We start from the raw sequence: 19,301 nt of genomic DNA on the forward strand, positions 1-19,301 counted from the left end.
ATCCCTCAGATACCCTAATAGTGACCTCCATGTAGATACCCTTCTATTTGATACACCTTTCACACAGCACTTTCTGGAAAACTCTTCCTTAGAGCAGAAGTTTCTCCTTGCGTAAGTGGGTCAGTGAATGCTGCCACTCGCCTCCAGTGAGATAAGCTAGAGACCCCACTGCTCATCCATCTAATATCAGCTCACCGGTGTCCTAAATCAGCACCCTTATTCCTCTAAGTGCAGCAGCTGTTTCTTTTTTTCCCCTCAGCATTTCATTTATTTACACATTTCTGTTACATAAAAATGGAAGCGTGAATAGTTTATTTACATGAGGGCTTTTTTAAGCAAGAAGTGTCACAGTTCAATGAACACAGATGCCATTTATGCAAGGAGAAATAAAAAAATCCCTCTATGTCAAAGCATGCAATATAGTAGCAAATATTTTAATGCAGCGTGATGTAGTTTTTATCCTTGACAATAGAGCAGAAGCAACATTTGCAAAATTAGGTTGCATCCGTTAGTATACATGTAACCCTTCTGCCAAGTATTGATTGATTGACTGAGGAGAGAGGTTCCTGCTGTGCAAGTGAGTAAACGAGTTCCTACGTAACTTCCTAAGAAAACTAACCACGCTTCTCCAGGGACCCTTGAGGGTCCTCCCTCACAGGCATTTTATACGTGGAAATCTTCATCAGGAAAGGAAGAATACAGTCAGCACCCTGGGAAAAGGTGAAACCAAAGTATATGTGCAAATAATGTGATAAAAGATGCCTTCCCCTACACAGTACTGTTGTCAATAACTCATCCAGATCCTTCTCAAAGGACTGATGGGAGTGGAGTGTCCCAAAATAACAACTGGTTGACTGCACCACCTCATCATACAACTTTTGGAAGATTAAGTGTCTTTTTATAAGTTTGAGTTTTGCCTATCCCCAATTGAATGATACAGGCCTGTAAGAGGCCACCCACTTCTTAGCAAAATCCTCCTTATGTGAGGAGATCCAAGAGCGTTGCAGCTGGTCTTTTGGCATTTTGCACTTCAGCAGAAGGGTAGGCCTTCTTTTACTTTCTCAGAGGAGAGAGCTTCCATGGCAAATCAAAGCACCATTTTGCCAAGGAAGGTATTAAAGAGCTCCGTCCCTTTAAGAACTTGTGCTATCAGTCTTGCATGTAAATGTGTTTGCAGAAGTTATCTAAATGTCTCTGTGAAATTATAAGGGAGCTATAATATCAATACAGCTATTATAATTTTTTATCTTTTGAAGAACACCATTAATAAAATTCCAGATTTTTCTGTATTAATTTACTGTGATTTCAAACTCTGACAAATATGCAGACATGAAGCCTCCCCCACTTCATTGTAATACGTCCTGCTACACAACTTTTAATGACAATTTATGGAAAATATTAGTCATCTAGAAAAAAAGTCATTACATTCATGTTCTAACAATCTAACACACCAGTAATCTAGGTAAATGTCATCTAAATTTACTTCACTCTCTGAAATTCACTGTGTATTCTCATTTGTTGTTTCTTGTCCAATTTGTGTATGCGTTTTAAACTGTAGCATCCAACAGCAATACGTCTATAATACTTGAGCATTTTTAAGTACAATTAAGGATACTTAAGGAACAACAAGAGATGAATTGTCCAGGAACTTCTGTTCTGCAGGAAGTCTGGATTTCATGTAATTCCAAATCAGAACAAGAAGCCACTATTTCATATTTTCCCGTGAAATACAAACAAGCAACACATACTGCTTTGGGGCCATCAAATGATTTCTTTTCAACACACCATTTCAATGAACTGAATTTCAGTTCATTTAGTTCTTTAACATGGCAACTGAGTTGAAAGGTCAGAGAAAGCAAATCGTATTTACCATCATTCTTAAAGTTGCAAAGACTCAAAACTACAGGACGTGATACACCTACTTTAGCTTTTAACTACTTAGGGGTTTTTTTTTTTTTGATACAGAGCCACACTTTCTTCTCCCCTTCAAACTTCCCACCTTTAGGAAATTCAGAACTCATTGCCAGAAGATGTCTCCTGGGTCACTGAATCTAGGTATTTTCCATGGGCAATTTATCATGTAATCTCATTCAGAAACTAACCTGCAGGTTCCTTTGGATGTCTTCATTGCTTATACCCAAATGCATCTGGCAGGCTCCCGTGTTACAGAAGCAACCTGTGCGGACATGTATGTTGTAGAGACTGGCCATCTTGTCCACCTTCCCGATTCAGCAGGAGATAAGACATAGAAGAATGAAAAACAGACATTTTAAAGTTGTGGTCAACAAGATACAATGTTTTAAAGGTACAAATCAGTTGGAGGTAAATTACCTCTCTAAATTATTAACAACTTACTGTAGCTTTTATCACTCCCATTCACATTTAGGATTTTTCAGCCTTGTTATTTCAGCTGAAAGAAAACAGTGGTGGAAACAGAAATGCTTACCTTGGCATTGAGAAAGAGTGCACACAACACACACACACACAGAGCGTATCAGTTCAGGTCCTGATCCTGTTAATGCTAGTAGATGTGCTTAATTTTAAACCTGTGAACAGGTTCATTCACATCACTAGTGCTAATTACAGGCCTGCAGTCAAGTGTCATTCAGTGTCTTGACAGAACCATCACCTACAACTGCCTCTGCAGAGACTGGAGAGAGCCCTGGGGCACCTCTTCAGTCAGCTAAAGAAAACCTTCTTCTCCAAAGATCTGAAACGGAAAGTCCTCATCGCAGATACTGACTATATCTGTGGGATTTTGGCACATGAGTGCTTGAAGAATCAGCCCCCCCCGGTAGGCAAGAACATCTGACAGGGCAGGGACTAAACTGGAATACCTCCTTGAGTCTTCCACATACAACCACCCAGTCTACCAAGTCCCTGGTGTACTTTTTCCTTGTGCTGTGCTGTTCTGCGTTATACCATTTCTTTATCGTCCACTAAATACTGAATGGGCAGAAATACAATACCTGATGACAAACTAGCATGAATAAATTATGTGAAGGAATGAAAAAGATGTGCAAAGAGAACAGAAGCACGTGTCTATATGTGCCTCGGAAGGAGACGCGTATACGCGTGCACCGAGAGGACGGCACCGGCAGGGCAGCACCGCAGAGGAGAGACACAGATCGTCAGGGTTCCGTAGCGCAGCTAAGAAACAACGGAAGCACACCGTGGGGATCCACTTAGCACAGCTAAGAAACCATGGAAGCACACTGCAGGGATCTGAAAACGCTTTGTGTTGATTTCAAAAAGCAACAACAGCAGCCGGTAAGGTTAGCTGAGCAGGTACGGCTGGCGCCAGTTATTTCTTTGACAACAAATGATGAACGTTCCCGGTCAGGACTGGGAGAAAGGACAGTCAAACGGTCAGAAAGCACGAAACCTGGCACATTCTATCGCTACCACAGACTTCCAGAACAACCTCGCGCAAGCTGCATTAACCTCTCTGTGCTTTTGCTCCTTTTTCTGCAAAAAGGAGGGCTGAGAGCTCTGAGAAAAACCATGCCGCAGAGCGAGAGAACCCGCCACGCCAGTGGCACAATCCTTCTCGCAGGGAGCTCAGGCTCAGCTACGCACGGAGAGACAGCCAAAAGGGGCAGGAATGGACGTGTCGACCATCTCAAACTAGCCACTTTCCTAACCGTGAGCTCATGCTTTATCTGCCTGAGGTATCAATGTAAACATTCTACCTCGTTTTTCTAGCCAGCTTAATCTCTATTGGCTTTTATTATTTTTAACAGAAATTCTCTTTGTAGAGAATAATACCCCAATATATGTAGCAAATACTTTCTGGAATAATTCAGCCTATCTTCTGTCTCCTATCTTCTGATGTCATCAATCTTCTGATGTCAGCATATCTTCTGACATCTCGGAGTTTAACTGTGTGAGATACCAAGCACCTTTAATTTCACTATCTCAGTAGCTTAAAAACCCAAGCCTTCTATCAGAACTTACTCCAGGCTGAAATAATTAAACCTAAGTAGAGTTTAGCTCCGCTAAAAACAGTTCAAACAGCATTTAATTTTTAATTTTTTTTTTTTTTCATATGCGGAGCACAGGGTACTCTGCACAAAAATGTGCTGTATACACAGAAGAAATCCTGCACCATTATAGTGGACAAGTTCTCAAATTCACACTTAAATATGTTCTGCGCCACTAGTTCCGTTCAAAATGGTACGGTTCTCAAATGGAGACACAATCAAAATAACTCCATATATCCAGACTTGGACAGCAGAGAATAGAATCAGTCCCAAGATCCCTATTCATGATTAATGCCTTGGAGAATACCCTGTGTTCAAAGCATGTTTCTCAAATCAAAGTTATAGTAAAAGGCATCTGTTGAGAAAGACTGTTGTGGCGTCATTAGCTTTGTTTTGTCAGAAGACTTCAATCTGGGAGCAGTGACATTTTCTTGACTTCTTTTTTCATTTAGATGAGAAAAGTTGTCATCTTGGCATAACACGGTTTGTCATGGTGCTAGTGACTCATGGGTGGATCTATTGTTCTGTTAATGATGACAAGCAAGGCAAAAATCATGACACGTACTTCACTACTGAATTCATACAGTGTTTGGGCTTATTTGCTCAGTATACAAAAAACTTTAAAATATATAATCTTTTTATTATTATTACTTTTTGAAGAAACATTGATGGGGTAACCTTGCTTATCAAAGTGTATGTAGCATAATGAAATTTCCATGACACAACTTCAAGGAATTGATAACAAAATTTTTTAAAAAATCTTTTCAATTTTGTCAAATAAATTATTACTGTTCTTTAATGAACAGTAATTTCATTCTCGCAGTGCGACCCAATGCCCTTCTCCAACAATACTTTTAGTTGCGATATATATGAATCTGCACAGTAGACAAGGATTATTGATATATAACAACATACGAACATCAGAGGAATATAGGGAATTGTGGTTCAGGAGAACAAAGATAAGTTATCCGTAGCTTTAGTATTAATCAAACTCCATTATCACCAATGTGATAATGCTCACAGGTCTTGGGAGTGTGATGCACACTTTTCCTTGCAAACGATGACACCATGGAAAGAATCAGTGCGGGCAGCACTGGAAATCTATCTGTCCTTTGAATGCATGCTCGACTTTCCCTTGGACATATGCTTCTATTTCTTCTTGTTTAGTTTCACCCTAGAAATATGCTACTTGGGGAGTTAATTTAATCTCTCTCTGCAGTGCTACCACATAGCAAAACAAATAGAACATAAAACATCTGTTACAGTTATTTCAATGAAGAAAAGCTTATTTAAATAAAGCACATCTTTAAAATTACCATAAGGAGCAATAATGGGTGTTGAGCTCAGGGTTATGAAATACAGAACGCTGCTTGCAGCGCTGTGTAACAGCGGCAGCTGACTTTTGGGAGCCAGGCATACGTTCATCAGTGAAGCATGAATGGTACTAATGGTAAGTACACAGCTTAATGTACTCAGATTGTCAGTTTTGGTGTTTCCACGGGTCTGATATTTGGAACTATTGTGCCTTGGTCTTTCAGAGCTTAAAGAATACAATTAAACTGCAAAACACATTCAGAAATCTTGCAGCATTTTTACTGATGTCAGTCGGTGAGGACATGGTAATGAAGCCATCGCGACATCTTAGAGTCCTTCTGTCCCTCTGTCCCCTTGGCATTCATTACTTTTTCCGAAGCTCTCTACTGTGGGCCAGATCCTGCAGGTTGCTTCACACCCCAACACTTCTGATGTCAGGTTGTCTTGATTTTTGACAAGCAAAAGGTGCTTTTTGCACTTCCAGGCCATAGTCTTCAAGTTTAATAGACACACATGAATGAAGTTCATATAAAGAAATTTTAAAATAGTTCTTTTTTTTCAGAGATAATTTCTAATTTAAGCACAGCTGCCCTCCTCAGTGAGCTTTCCTTTAGTGTTGCCAGAATGACCAAATGCTCACATTTAGGTTTTTTTCATAGTATATCTGATAAATACTATTAAAATTTTTTTTTTTTAATATAAAAAATATTGAGGTCAAGACTTCTTTTTTTTTTCCCCCCTGGTTTTAATGTATTACCCTACAATAGTCCCCTCTTGGATATCTGGTATTTTAGTTCACACTGAGCAGCTGGATAGCTCTGAAAAGAAGTGAGATTCTGGTGTGTTCTGATTTCCCATTCTGTCACACAGCTGCACTGGTGACTTCTCTGCCTTTGCTAAATGACTGACTTCTGCTATCCATTCCCTTCGGGGCCACAGCCAGCTGAAGGGTGTAAGCTTTTCTCTGGCTTCAGGCTCCACTGAAATAAGTCTGAGAATGACGCTTACTGTAGGTAGATATATATACTAAGCGATAGTAAAGATTTACAAATAGCACATAATTTTGCATGATAACCTAATCAACTAAATCTAAGATTTTCACTAAGAACGATGGATTCTTTAGGAGCCCCTGCTGAAGTCATTCCTATAGGATCCAATTCTGTAGCTCTTATTCAAGCAAGTACTTCTTATTTGTGCAAGTTATTTTACTGAGTATCACAAGAATTATTCACATGAATAAAGGAAGTTTTTCTAATAAATCACGAAGTGTCCCCAAAACCCTAAAATGATATAAGTCAATACTGGCAGGTACTGTCCTTCAGGAATTGGGATTAGGACTTCTCATTCTACTTTCTACAATGCCCAAATTTCAGAGCAGTTTGTCTGTCTGATGGATTTGCTCATTACAAGAATTTCACTGCACACCACTGATGGCTGGTTATAAAACAGGCTTCAAGACACTGTTCTCCACATCCACTGGTAAATTAATTCACTGATTCATGGCATGGAATTGGAGAGAAAGTAAGCTAGCTCTTTCTGTCATCCAGCATTTGACTGTGAAATGTTGTTGCTGATGCAAATGCATACTTAGTCTTGTTTAATACAATTTAATAAAAAGTAGGTCAGAAGAAAAAAAAAATATCAGCACTTGTTTCCATATCATTTAGTAGGGGGAAAAAAGCATTTTAGATGAGTTACAGTATCTTTAAACTGTTTTAACTGCATGGCTTCCTGCAACAGAGGCATTTTCTCCCATGCCAGGGAAAAAATTTCTATGTGGGCAGGTTCCCACAGTATTGATGAATCTGATCCTCTCCTTCTTATTGCATCTCTAGTTGTTGACAATGTTTTAAACTAACTGGAGAGTGGATGTAAATCTCTCTTCAGTCTACATCCATTCATCACTCACTGACCAAAATCCCATTGGTAGAAGGCAGTGAAGTATTAGACAGAGATACTGAAATTTACTGAAATTGTCAAACTCGGTGTCCTGGTAGTAGAAATGCTAGCTTATCAGGAACTTTGCAGTCAATGTGATAATTTTCTCTGCTAGTTTCAAAGGCAGTCAAATAGCAGGTAAGATTGCATGGGAAAGAAGCAAGCTGGAAACTTCAGCATAATTCAGAATATGTGGTTTGCAATTCTGCGGGTATTCTCACTTAGAAGATGCCATATACATAGCAAACTGCAGGTCCTCCATGCTTAAAGGAGTAAGAATAATTTTACATTTCTGAGATCCAGAAGCTAGAAGATACTTTGGGGACGGGGTGGCTAAAAGGAAGAAATCAACACAGGCTTGATTGTTAATGGATGACCTCACATTTTTTCAACTGCTTTTTTCTTCCCTGTCGTACACGTGGTGAATTAGGGCATGGACTTATTTGGAACATATATAAACTTCATGAATCCAAGATCCAGCTATTTGAAACTGAAAGGGCTGATGAGTAGGCTAAACAGCTTGGTTTTCTTTGATTTGGCATCTCAACAGCCACAGGTCTCTCCAATCAATGGCATTTTCTCTGCGCTTTATTTATTTTTTTATTTTATTTTTTACCTGCATTCACTGACAGTCAAAGTCTGGTTTGATAAAATGACATCAGGGAAAGGATGGATTCCAGGAAGAAAAGCAAAGCAAAGGAACCCAAGCCCTCTGTGGCTTCCTAACTCTAACTTCAACAGAGCATTCCCTTGTGACTCATAGGAAAAGGTCTGTATCGCTACATCCCATTGAGCATCCCTAGCTATTTTGTAGGCTAAAGGCTTTGGGTCAGACTACTACTAGTCAGAGAAGTGGAAGCGAGAGGCAAACAACAAAGAAGACTAAGCTATAACTCCTATCAAGAAGGGATAAAGGGGAATGTAGCAAACTAATAGAAATGGAAACAACGCCTAGGAATAAAAAGGTGCAGTGCATGATACTGATAATCTAGTGACAGACCTAATTCATGTCCCAGCCAAAACCCTCTCCATGTTTTCCTCTTTCTCTTAAATCACTTAAATCCTTTTTTGTCTGTATTTGTCACCTAAAAATGGGGACAATATATCACAGGGAGGTTGTGGGGTTAAAAACCCATCATGGACTGTGTTGATATATTACTTTAATTACGGCCATCCAGGGTCCTATATAGGATTGGGGGGGGGGGGGGGGGCAGGAAGATGCAAGCAAGGTAATAGAGAAGGTGGGGCCAGGCTCTCTTTATCTTCGAAGGATTCAGATGGTGGACTGAAACTGGACACTGCAGGCATTCAAAAGCAGCTGATCTGCTTTCACCAAGATCAAGAAAAAAGGATCCAGCAGAGGCTGTCAAAAGTGCAGTCCTTTTGCTGCTACCCTGCGGTTTCTTTTCACATCTCTCCCCTGTGTAACAAGGTGTGTAGCTTAGAGCCACAGTTTGGCCCTGTTACTAAATGGAAAATATTTAGCCTCCCTCATTCATCTGAGATTCTTTCATCTGAATGACTATGAGCATCTTATTTTATCTCCTTTCCAGTTTCCTTAGCAACATGCAAGGACACTCCAGAGAAGCAGTGGCAGCCAATACCTTCAGTCTAGGCTTTCGTGAAGCTTTCTAACCTTGACCAGCTCTGATGAGCAGTTTAATACTAGGCAATTTCAAGCATACTATCTCACATGCACCTCTGTCCCTCTGCAATGAGATATTACAGAAAGCAACTCAGCCTGTACTCTGTCACTACTTCCTCAGCAAGAAGAGAGCTTCATTACCTACTAAGTTTGCATTTATCACACCAAGTCTCTCAAGTACAGCATCTCCTTATGCTCAGTCAGTGATCCTCTACCTAGATCAATGAAATTGTCTCCTGTGTTGCGAGCCCCTTGTTGTAAGGGCTCTCTTTGAGTACCCAGGGCCATGTAACCAAATGTATGCAAAGATCCAGACTGTAATGGCATTTCTTGCCAGTTTGAAGCAACAAGGTGCCATGAATTGACAAGCCCTTGTGGTTTGCTGCTATCTCCCTGCTTACGAGACATCCACAGCGCCATTGGAAACTAATTGGAACCAAGGAAATTAGTGGACGTTCAACACGAATCTTTGCAACAATCTTTTTCTCCTTGTAATCCTGTTTGCATTCTATTGTGCTTGTCCATCTCCTGTCCCTGGCTTCCTGAAATCAATGGCTAAATCCATAGCTAAAATCAATAGTGAGCAATCACCCCAGCAATTTTTAGGTAGCTGTTGGGAAGATGGCCAAAAATCCCATTAGGAAAGTTAAGAACACTTTTCTTTCCCTGAGTCATCAAAATTAATATAATGAGTGGTTATGCTTCTAAAAGCATTAGCGTAACTAGCGCAGAGTCATTTGACCATCTCTGCAAAGATGTTCTTAGCTGGAATTAACAAATGCTGGATTTCCATTTTCTATAGCCCAGAGGAAAAAAATGCTGCACTTTTCTACCTGCAAAACGGAATGATTGTTTCCCTCAAAAGTAAAAAGTAACAGATGGAAAAAACATAAAAGGATTAAAGTTTGAAGAACAACAAAGATCTCTTGCTTAATAACTTGCTATGAAGATTTATTTCACAGAGATTAAATAAAGTAGAAAGTATCCCTCCTCATTGCTTAACAGCAACTCACTTCCTTCTGTAGGGACATGGTATGAATTTCCAGACAGGCACTGATAGCTACTACCAGGCTCCGGCCAGCAATCTGATCAAATTGACCTGGTAACAGCTTCCTGTGCATGTGAAATGCTGTAGCTCTTTTTTTTTCCACTCCTCTAGTTCGCATGTTGTCATCGCTCTATTTCTGTACCTATATACCAGATGTACAGTGCCCTGGAGCTAATCTACCCATGAAACAGAGGGTACTGTCTAAGACACAAACAGCAATTATTTCAAGAAATCTACCCACTTCAGGTGTTGGATGGTCCCTTTTATAGTGTAACGGTAAGTAGTGTGTATATACAAATGTATTCACCACTTGATATATGAAGATTTGCCAGTATTTAACATATTTTCTCTGCACTCCTGTGAGGTTAGAATAAGTGGGGAAGACAGACACTGAATCCTTCAAGGTGACACCGAAAGACTACAGCAGAAAGTGAGGATTTCACCTGACCAAAGTGGCTATCACCATTTTATTTATCTTGAGCAACTACTTTTATGTGCATTTCCCATCCTGCCTCACACCACTTTGTCCCACGTTACTTCTGTTTGCAGACTTGTCCAAATCCAAACAGACAGAGTAACTTCTACCTGTTTATATTGCTCTGTCTCTTCCCTGGTCACACTTCTCCCATACAACACCATTTCAGACTACTTGTTCAACTCTCCTCTGCCTCTGATGACTGGAATCTCCTTTTTTTTTCTGCTTTCCTGCCTAAACTGGTGTCTCTTTGCCCAATCCATGTGATAATGGACTTTGGACTGCACTGTGGGAAATTTAGGTTAATCATCAGGAAATATTTTGTAGTAGTGAATATAGCTAAGTTCCAGAACAAACTGCCTCCAGAGGCTGCAAAAAGGTTCAGGTAAAGATGATCCTATCTTGGCACACAATGATGATGGGTAACATCTCACAGTCCCTGCAATCCTAAGATCTGGTTTTTCCCCTCCACATCTCAAACCACAGGGATGGATTTGCCTTGGCTGCTAAGTTGCTTACAAGACAATTCACTGCCATAGGATGCTTTGGACGCAGAAGGATAAATGGGGTTAAAAAGAAAGCAAAATTTCTTTTGTTTCTTGGGGGAGTCTCATTCTGGTTTTGCCCTCTTCTTACACTGCTAGCACGTGAACACTGGCAGAAAGAGGCTACCAGGGTAGAGAAGGTGCCACGGGGCCACACATTCCAATGGAAGACCCTGGTCATCACTTCAGAATGATAGAAAGTAAAGGCAGGAAAGGAAAAAAACAACAGTGGGTCATTGAGTCTATCCTTACATTAACTCAAGGGAGGTTGAGATAGAAGGGAGGTGGGTGACGCACTTGGCAGATGCTATAGTAAGAGCAGGCATCAAATTGCATTATAGATTTGTGCTGAAGGGACACACACTGGAAGTTATCTGCTGAGAACTGTTGATAGGTTTTTTTTATTGAGAAATGGATGAAGAAAGATAAGTTCAAAGTCTAGACCTCCCTTCACTCTCTCTGGGTTGATGAGAGTGAGCAAGGACATGCTAATGTAGGCTCCCAGACAAAACTGATCATAATCTATCTGAGCAGGGTTCTCAGTCTCGAGACGCAAAACTCATCCATATGCAATGCTGCAGAAGAGCCTTCCTTAGGCAAACCAAAATGTTTACGTTCTCTATCTTTGGCAGCTGATTCCTGTTATAGCAGTTTGTCTATCACACACAAGTGTGCAGTGGCAGACAAGAAGGCTGAGACTGCTAATGGACTGATGCTTGTTCCCTTCCTGACAGGATTTTTAGGAGGTGTGGCAAGCTTATATGGATACCAAGGGAACTTTTGCAGGTGAGACAATCACAGCAAGCTACTTCTGTTTAGCTTCAGGCTCCAGGCAAAGGAGGCAGCGTGAAAAAGCAGAAGGGGAAAGGGAGCTGGTAATCCACAGCTGAAATGGTGGCCATTTTTCAAAAGATAGCTATCATGGTTTGCTCACTTTTTTAAGCCCATGACACACAGGAGGAAAAAAATATTGTCGCAGAAGACCAGGGTGAAAAAAGAAAAAGTTTGTTAAGGGAAGTGCTATTTTTCACTGGGGGCAGAAAACACTGAACTGGAAGGTCTGACTGGGTAAGAGCTCTCCAGGGCATACAATTCAACGTTTCAGGTGAAATTCCATCTGCCCATCCCTGCCTCTTACACCTTCCCCCTCCTCCAGCTCCCAAACTGACTTTGCAGACTGAAATGTGAAAGGATTACAAAATTACTCTACAATTATCTACTGAATGTATAAAGAACACTTCAGAGGTCTCTTCTCCCTATCACAACAAAGAGGAAAACTTAATATTGGCACAAAAGGTCCCTCATAGCAGAGATGGTGATTTTTTTCAAATCTGCAAATGGAAGAGAACATACAACTTTGCACTTTGACCTGATTTGTAAGAAATCCCACTTTTTGTGTGTGTATGATTGTTGTTTCAAATCAATGTTGTTCCCTTACAGCTGTTCCATCTCCTCTTTGGCATTCAAACAAAGCTAGAACCTCATAGAGTCGTAGGCAAGGTTTTGATAAAAAAAGATGGCAAGGATGCAAACTGAAGCTGAGTCCTTGCTGTCAAACAGTGTTTCAGAGATTGGAAGGACTTGGGGATGTATAAACACATGACATTCATATATGCTGAAGACTGCAGGTGTTCACTGTTAATAAATGACCTAATGGTGATTCTCTGTGTGAAGTCTGCAATATTAGCTCAGCATCGAGCATATATGCAGTGCCTTTTTTTTGTGACATCACAAACCTCCTTTAATATCTAGGGTTAATTGCTACTTTTTCTGGTAGCCTCACAAGGAAGCAGAAGATTAATGTCAGCTCTGCTGCTTCCATCCTGCACCACTGACTCAGCAGAGGTCCTTCGTCTCCACCCCTGCACTTTCTCACCTTTCAAAATCACCAGCCTGTCATCTGTCCACACTTCATTAATAGCAAAAACTATAACGCTGGAGAATTATCCATTCTTAACCAGACAAGTATATATGAAGAAGCTGTTTGGCATAAAGGCCAGGTTTACGTCCTGGACCTGTCAAGTACTCATCATGAACCCCTGTTCATAACCAGGGTTTTTTGGTGCTGCAGTGCAAATAAACACATAACATAAAATGACAGACGTGCTACTGCAGAGGACAGGCAGCTTGCGTGAAAAGAATACAGGTATCCTCCCAAGTAATTTCAAGAACAAATTACTACCAATAGTAGTCTACAAGACAGCTTTACTGAAGGAAATAATTTTCATGGGAAGTATTTGGTGCAGCTCAAAGGAGGAAATTTAATGTAGTTTTAGTGCCCAAAGACAAGAGGTTTATGGAGATTTAAAAACCGTAGTGGTTTTACCCCTAGATAAAGAAATGTTTCATGAAAAATCTGAAGAAAAAACAAAGCTTTTGAGTGACTATTGGTGTTTGAAGCCTGCAAGTCCCTCTAATTGTTTTAATTACCATTTAGATTAAACTAACTAAACCGGTAATTAAACTGTCAATCAAATCAATGATACATATAGTATACAAAGCAAGTTTATTCCAAATATAATACCCTAAAACAGTGATACCCTTCAACAATCACAAAGAAACAGTTAAATGAAAAAGCAATAGCAATTCAACTTCCACAATTATTTCACTCCCACCTTATCACTTCTTCACATCGAAGTGTTCTATATCATATATATTGGGACAGGAGGCTGTCAAAAACGCTGCCATCCCTGAGAGTACAATCATGGTATCGTTTCATTTGTGCGCCTCACTTTAATGAAATGCTTTCATTTGATCTTGAGTACTGCAATGAAGGTTTTACTCAAGGATGAACCTGAGATTGTGGTTATTTCTTATTGGTGCAGTTGACCCCACGTATGTAATTCAAGCATGTTTGTGTTTAGTGGCACAATCTTGTTAGCTCTGGTAATTAAACTCTGATAACAGTGAGAAATGGATTTCAATAATAGAAGCAGGTAAGAACAGCTTTCCTCCCAAATGCTACACAGATGAAAGACATCATTTTTTCGCCGCTTTCATTTTTCAGTGGCGGTGTTAAATGTCATGTATTTCAACACACGCCTTTCACGTTCTAAATATCTTGGACTTAGTTCAGAGTTTTGAATATCATGTAAATTATGTAAATCTTGAGGCTTAAATGTAAGCTTGGTATCCTCTGAAGACACTGTCTACTTATGAAGTCTTTCTTGCCAATCTCAAATGGTCTGAATAAACTGCTCCAAACCTCGTCATGGTATTTTCTCTGGAATCAGTTAGTCAGATTGTCCTTTTCAGGCTACCAAATGCTAATGTCCAGCCACACTGTGCCCTCTAATAGGCAATGGGCACATAACAATTGCCTGTCAGAAAGACAAATAGAACTGGTTGGATGCCTGGCTATAAGTAATTAATTATAGATGGGATATCATCCATAAAGGAATAGGACATTCTGTCATTTCTCTTTTAATATACTAGCTGAAGTACAACCTAAGACATTAATTGGTGTCCACTAGTAGTAGGTATGTCAGAGAGAAATGTCATCCAATTTTCCCTTCATTAAAAAATCCCCAAAATGTTTTCTGGGAGCCTTCTGAAACTGTTCTCCTAACTCCACTAGGTTGCATTTGGAGACTAACCAGTGAATCCACATGAATGTGTAGATCACAGACATGACCAAACTAGAGGACACTATTTCATTTCTAAACCATTAACAGAAGTATTAGATTTAAATTTGATTTGAATAAACCTATCTAATTTTAGACATGCACACAGGTATGAAGATGAGATTGTATTGTCAGTTTGATGAAGCTTACTCTCTGCTGTATGTATTTTGTTTGTAATCATAAAGAAGCAGCAAACATTTTTCTCCCCCATAACTGCTATAAGATGTCTATGAAAGAATTTCATTCCATAAAGAAGACAATTATATATATATCACACGTATTATAGCTTTGGAAAGAATAGTGCTGTTGCTTGTTAATTTCTAAAAGTCATTACATTGCGCATTATTTTAATTAAACAAAGTAATCTAACAGGCACTGCAGATGTGACTGGTATGCATTTGAAAACTTTCTAGTTCTTCATTCTACGTACTCATGCCAGAAATGACGAGAATCTGGTGAATAGCACAATCCAGATGATACAGATCAATAAAGAAACTTTTTACAAGCAGCCACTGCAGCAAACAGCCACAATGGAGGCATAAGACTATAAAATATTTTTTCTTTGAGGGTACAGTTGAGTTTAAAGAAGTGAAACAGCCAAGAGCCATTTTTACTTAGAAATTGTGCAAATCAGAAGTGCAAATAAAGGTTTTGGTTTTAACCAAAGGACAGAGGCAACATCAGAGCATTTGTGGACTGTTTTGCCCACCCAGCTGTGTTAGTATCTCCAGTCTTTTCTGAACATTGCCACAAGTATTCAAGACTGTATAAACGGCTAATTCACTCCTAAAATATGGGATTCTTTGAAATGAAATGTTTTGAATATTTGAGACTATTTGGTACCACAGAGAAGGAAGTCAGCAAGAAACCAAACTGCCTAGTCAATGCATCCTGTTAAAAAGTCCACTTCCAAACTTCCTACGTGTAGAGCATTAAATTTGTAAGATATTGGCTTTGGCTATTATGTACTTTGCATTGTGCTAGTGCTATTTATTGGATTCTCTTTCTACTACTTTAAAAATGGCGTGTATATATTGTGCAGAGCTATGAAGAAACAAAACCAAAACCTCAGAAGGGACCACTATGGACAAAGTATTTCCTTTAGAATACAGAACTCATTGTGAATATGCTTAAAATATAAACATAACATTTAGTTAAGGCAAGAGAAAAACATACCTGTGAAAAGCCGATCACCTCTCCGTTTTCATCGAGCACATTAAAATTAATGATTGGACCCTGGACATCAGGATTGCTGAAATCTGTGTCGCTGTAAATACGTACTACAGAAGCCCCATTGGCATATTTTAAGGTAGACAGCACAGTATAGGTGTAGTGAGCTAATGTGAAGGTATGCTGTTTTATTTTCTCCATTCCACCTACAAAAGAAAAGTGCATGTATGTGTCAGATGCCTTATTTTTATGGAAATGTAAAAAAAGGATGATTTTTCAGAATGGTGTAGTGGGAGGTAACTAGCTAAAAATTGGTATTTTGGGGTTCCTTTAAATGAATATACAATTTGCAGAAGTTTCTTTCCTCACACAAAGGCTTCAGAAGTAGTGTTGTACCAAGGATTTATCTACAATTTATCTACTGTAGAAATCTAAAGTTACACTGAAAGGGATTCATGCGCATTACAACACTGATAGTTCCAAGCTATACATATCACTGAGACGTTCTGGCACAGTTAATTTGAAAAGCAAGTTTTGCTCCAGTTCTGGCTCTGGAGATAATGGGAACGAGGCATCAATTCTAGCACAGCACAAAAAGCAAATTGCTCTGTCAAAATAAAAATAATAAAATTCTAAATTAAATCACAAAAGACAAGTGTTAGTCTACAAGGAATTTACTTGAATACTGAAGAAATATTCTTCCAAGCTTGCTCTTCTTTTTGCAGAAGAAAAAGAGGATGTTGTGAATGCCTCATCGACTACACCCATGCAATCTATTTGCTCCAGAGAAGCTTTGCAGAGAAGTTTTCACAGAACTTGGCCCAGAAAAAGCATAAAGAGGAAATATGTTGTCTGTCTTTGGTTTGGGTTTTTATTTTTGCTACACTGAGGAGTTCAGAAAAGAGGACTGCAGAGATTTCCTGACAGATGGAGACCTCTTCTACATCTCTGCTTTCTGAGAGGACGTTGTGGCTCTGTTAGATGTCCCTATTGAAATGGCTTCTCATTCTTGTATTCAGAGGATATGCCATAGGATGATATACCATGGTCACCTACGGCTTTGGGGATATTTTGGTTCTCTGCAGGAAGCTAAAAGAGAATTATCAGATACAAAAGCAGCCATTTCAGTCAAAGGAGAACATATATAATCTGAAATGAAGAAGTAGGTTGTGACATTCACTGGGATAAACCACTGACGGGAGACAAGTAACTGGGTATGACAATAAATACGGTACAAGAAAAGGAATAACCCTAACACTAACCCTAATCAAACAGTAATTTATCACATAGAACAAGTAAAGTACAGGCAATCTTCAATGTAAAAACTGAAAAATCTATGAATTTGCATCTTTATGGAACACAATTAGAAGATAACAATAAGATCTCAAAGTATTGTAAGAAACACAGGGAGATACCTGAAGGCTAACAACATGTTTAAACCCAATTAAATGTCTGCTGGAGACAGCTGGAATTTTGGCTGAAAATCCAAAGTGCTTTCTATTATGCATATTATACATTGCGCTATGGTGGGCTTACATCGTGGGGGAAAAAAAAAAAAGGAAATAATTTCCTCAAAAGCCTTCTGAAGTAGCACAATATTTTTCTGCCTGGGTTTTAGACCCAGAGTATTTTCTGTAATGTTGAGTATCTTATTTGAGGTACATGAGCATTTCTGTAACTAAAAAGATGTTTGACATTTTCTTTTGCTTTCTTTTTTTAAACTGTGTAACTACGAGTCTCCCACGTCCGCGCATACCATTTTTATATCTAAGTATCTGGAAACTTCTACTGTCTGATATAACCACCCTTGGACAGAAATCTTGTAATCTGATTGTTGACTTTTGTCATAAATCTGCTTGCTGCCTTTACTCATAAAAAGACTGTGTCATTTATGAATGTATACAAAGGAAAAAAATAAGATATCTTTCTCCTGACATACTGAAGAATTACAGCAACTTCTGTTATTTCATGTTCCTTCAAGTTTCTATATTATGTGCTATCTCCTTTAGATAAGCTAGGAGAGCAGACAGTAAAAGCATAGAAACAGATTAGATATAAGGTGGAAGTACATTTTTTGGTGCTAAAGAATAATAAAGAGGAATAAGATATTTAATGAGATACTAACACACAAAGCACTTTCAAGGAAGGTTGCCAGAAGCTAATCAGTACAATTTCTAGATGTTAGCCACAGTAAACTTGGCAAGCATCTCTAGAACATTTTGGTCTGAAAGATGATTTGTATTTTCAGAGTTTTTGAGAATAAAAGATTGCCTAGTCAGAGATGTCCTAGTCATTGTTTGGTAGAAGTTAAGAGTCTTGAAATAGTAAAAAAAAAAAAATAAAAAAAAGTTATTTCTCAGCATCTGCCAGAAAGTAGCTGTCTTAAGAGAAGTGACTGCCTTGTCAGCTCCTGAGACGTCTGTAATGTCCTGATTCAGAGCTTTTCCAAATTGGCAGGAATCTTTTAATGGAAGATTAAACTACTGTCCTTGTGTCTTGTTGAAGAAATCTCTTATTCAGAAATTTCAGTCTCTCATTCACAGCAATCATCCTGCTATCATTTCTATATTGTCTTCAGCCATTCTCTTTTAAAGTTGCTTAATCACATTTCCTTGTTCATTAGTGAGAAGCTGATGAGCCTCTTAATTATTTATTCTGACAAATCCAAGTGCTATAGCCTGCAGTTGCTTTGCTGCCCCGTGACTGGAGAGCGGAAGCAGTGTTGCCAGGGTCCCGTATTTTTAAGTAGCAGAATAGGTTGTGATTAGGTCTGATGTCACAGAAAACCCTGTGAAACAAATGCCGGCAATCTGAAGTTTGTTCTGACAGAAAGAGGGGTATATTCAGAAAATAGTTGTGATTTATTTTCATTTTGCTAAACAAAATGATCTGTACTGTATCCTGCATAAATCCAGTGCTTACCTCATCTCCCTCTCCCTGCTAGGGAAAAGAATATGAAGAAGAGAAAATAAAACCCAGGACAAATCTTTGGTCTCTAACATGATCTAAGGACTTGCATTATTGCATCTAGTCTCATATTTAGGGTGACAAAAATAAAACTCATTGCTTGACTGAGCCTGTCTAAGGTAAATGAGAAGGTAATCTTCTATATTATGGTTGAATTGTTATTTATTACCTTATTGCATTCCTGCATTTTAAACTCTGGTTTTATGCCCAGTTCCTTAACTCTGAATACTTGGAGACTCTTCCCTAGCTGCCTGTTTGGGGATAAAAGAAGTAGCACACCTTAAGCCTTCGGGAAGACTTACAGCTTGGAAAAATCATCAGTACTTCATCTTGCAAAGGTGCTGGGAAGGACTCAAGTGCCCTGACTCCCTCTCACTTTATGGATTTTATTCCTTATCACTGCATTTTTTCATTAAGGTGAATTGCATCTAGTTGCTCCTAAAAATGATTTTAAAATGAAGAACAATTTATGCACTCTGTAATTTGGATCAGAATGAATCTGATATAGTCTAAATTACACCGGTTGAAGGCTATCTAATGCCATTCACTGTATTTATGTGTGTAGGAACACATTCAGCACAAAGGATGCTCTC

General features: G+C 39.0%; 1 protein-coding gene across 2 annotated transcripts in view; it reads right to left on the bottom strand.

The window, feature by feature from the left end:
• Window positions 1–19,301, bottom strand: part of MOCOS (molybdenum cofactor sulfurase) — a 225,253-nt gene that overhangs the window by 38,778 nt on the left and 167,174 nt on the right. For both annotated transcript variants that reach the window (XM_069778726.1, XM_069778727.1), the window contains 2 exons: window positions 15,748–15,947; window positions 2,103–2,219 (listed from right to left, as the gene is read on the bottom strand). In XM_069778726.1, coding sequence (XP_069634827.1) covers window positions 2,103–2,219; window positions 15,748–15,947 — 317 coding nt within the window. The remainder of the gene's footprint in view (window positions 1–2,102; window positions 2,220–15,747; window positions 15,948–19,301) is intronic.

Source organism: Haliaeetus albicilla, chromosome 3 (genome assembly GCF_947461875.1).
Source record: "Haliaeetus albicilla chromosome 3, bHalAlb1.1, whole genome shotgun sequence".
NCBI lineage: Eukaryota > Metazoa > Chordata > Aves > Accipitriformes > Accipitridae > Haliaeetus > Haliaeetus albicilla.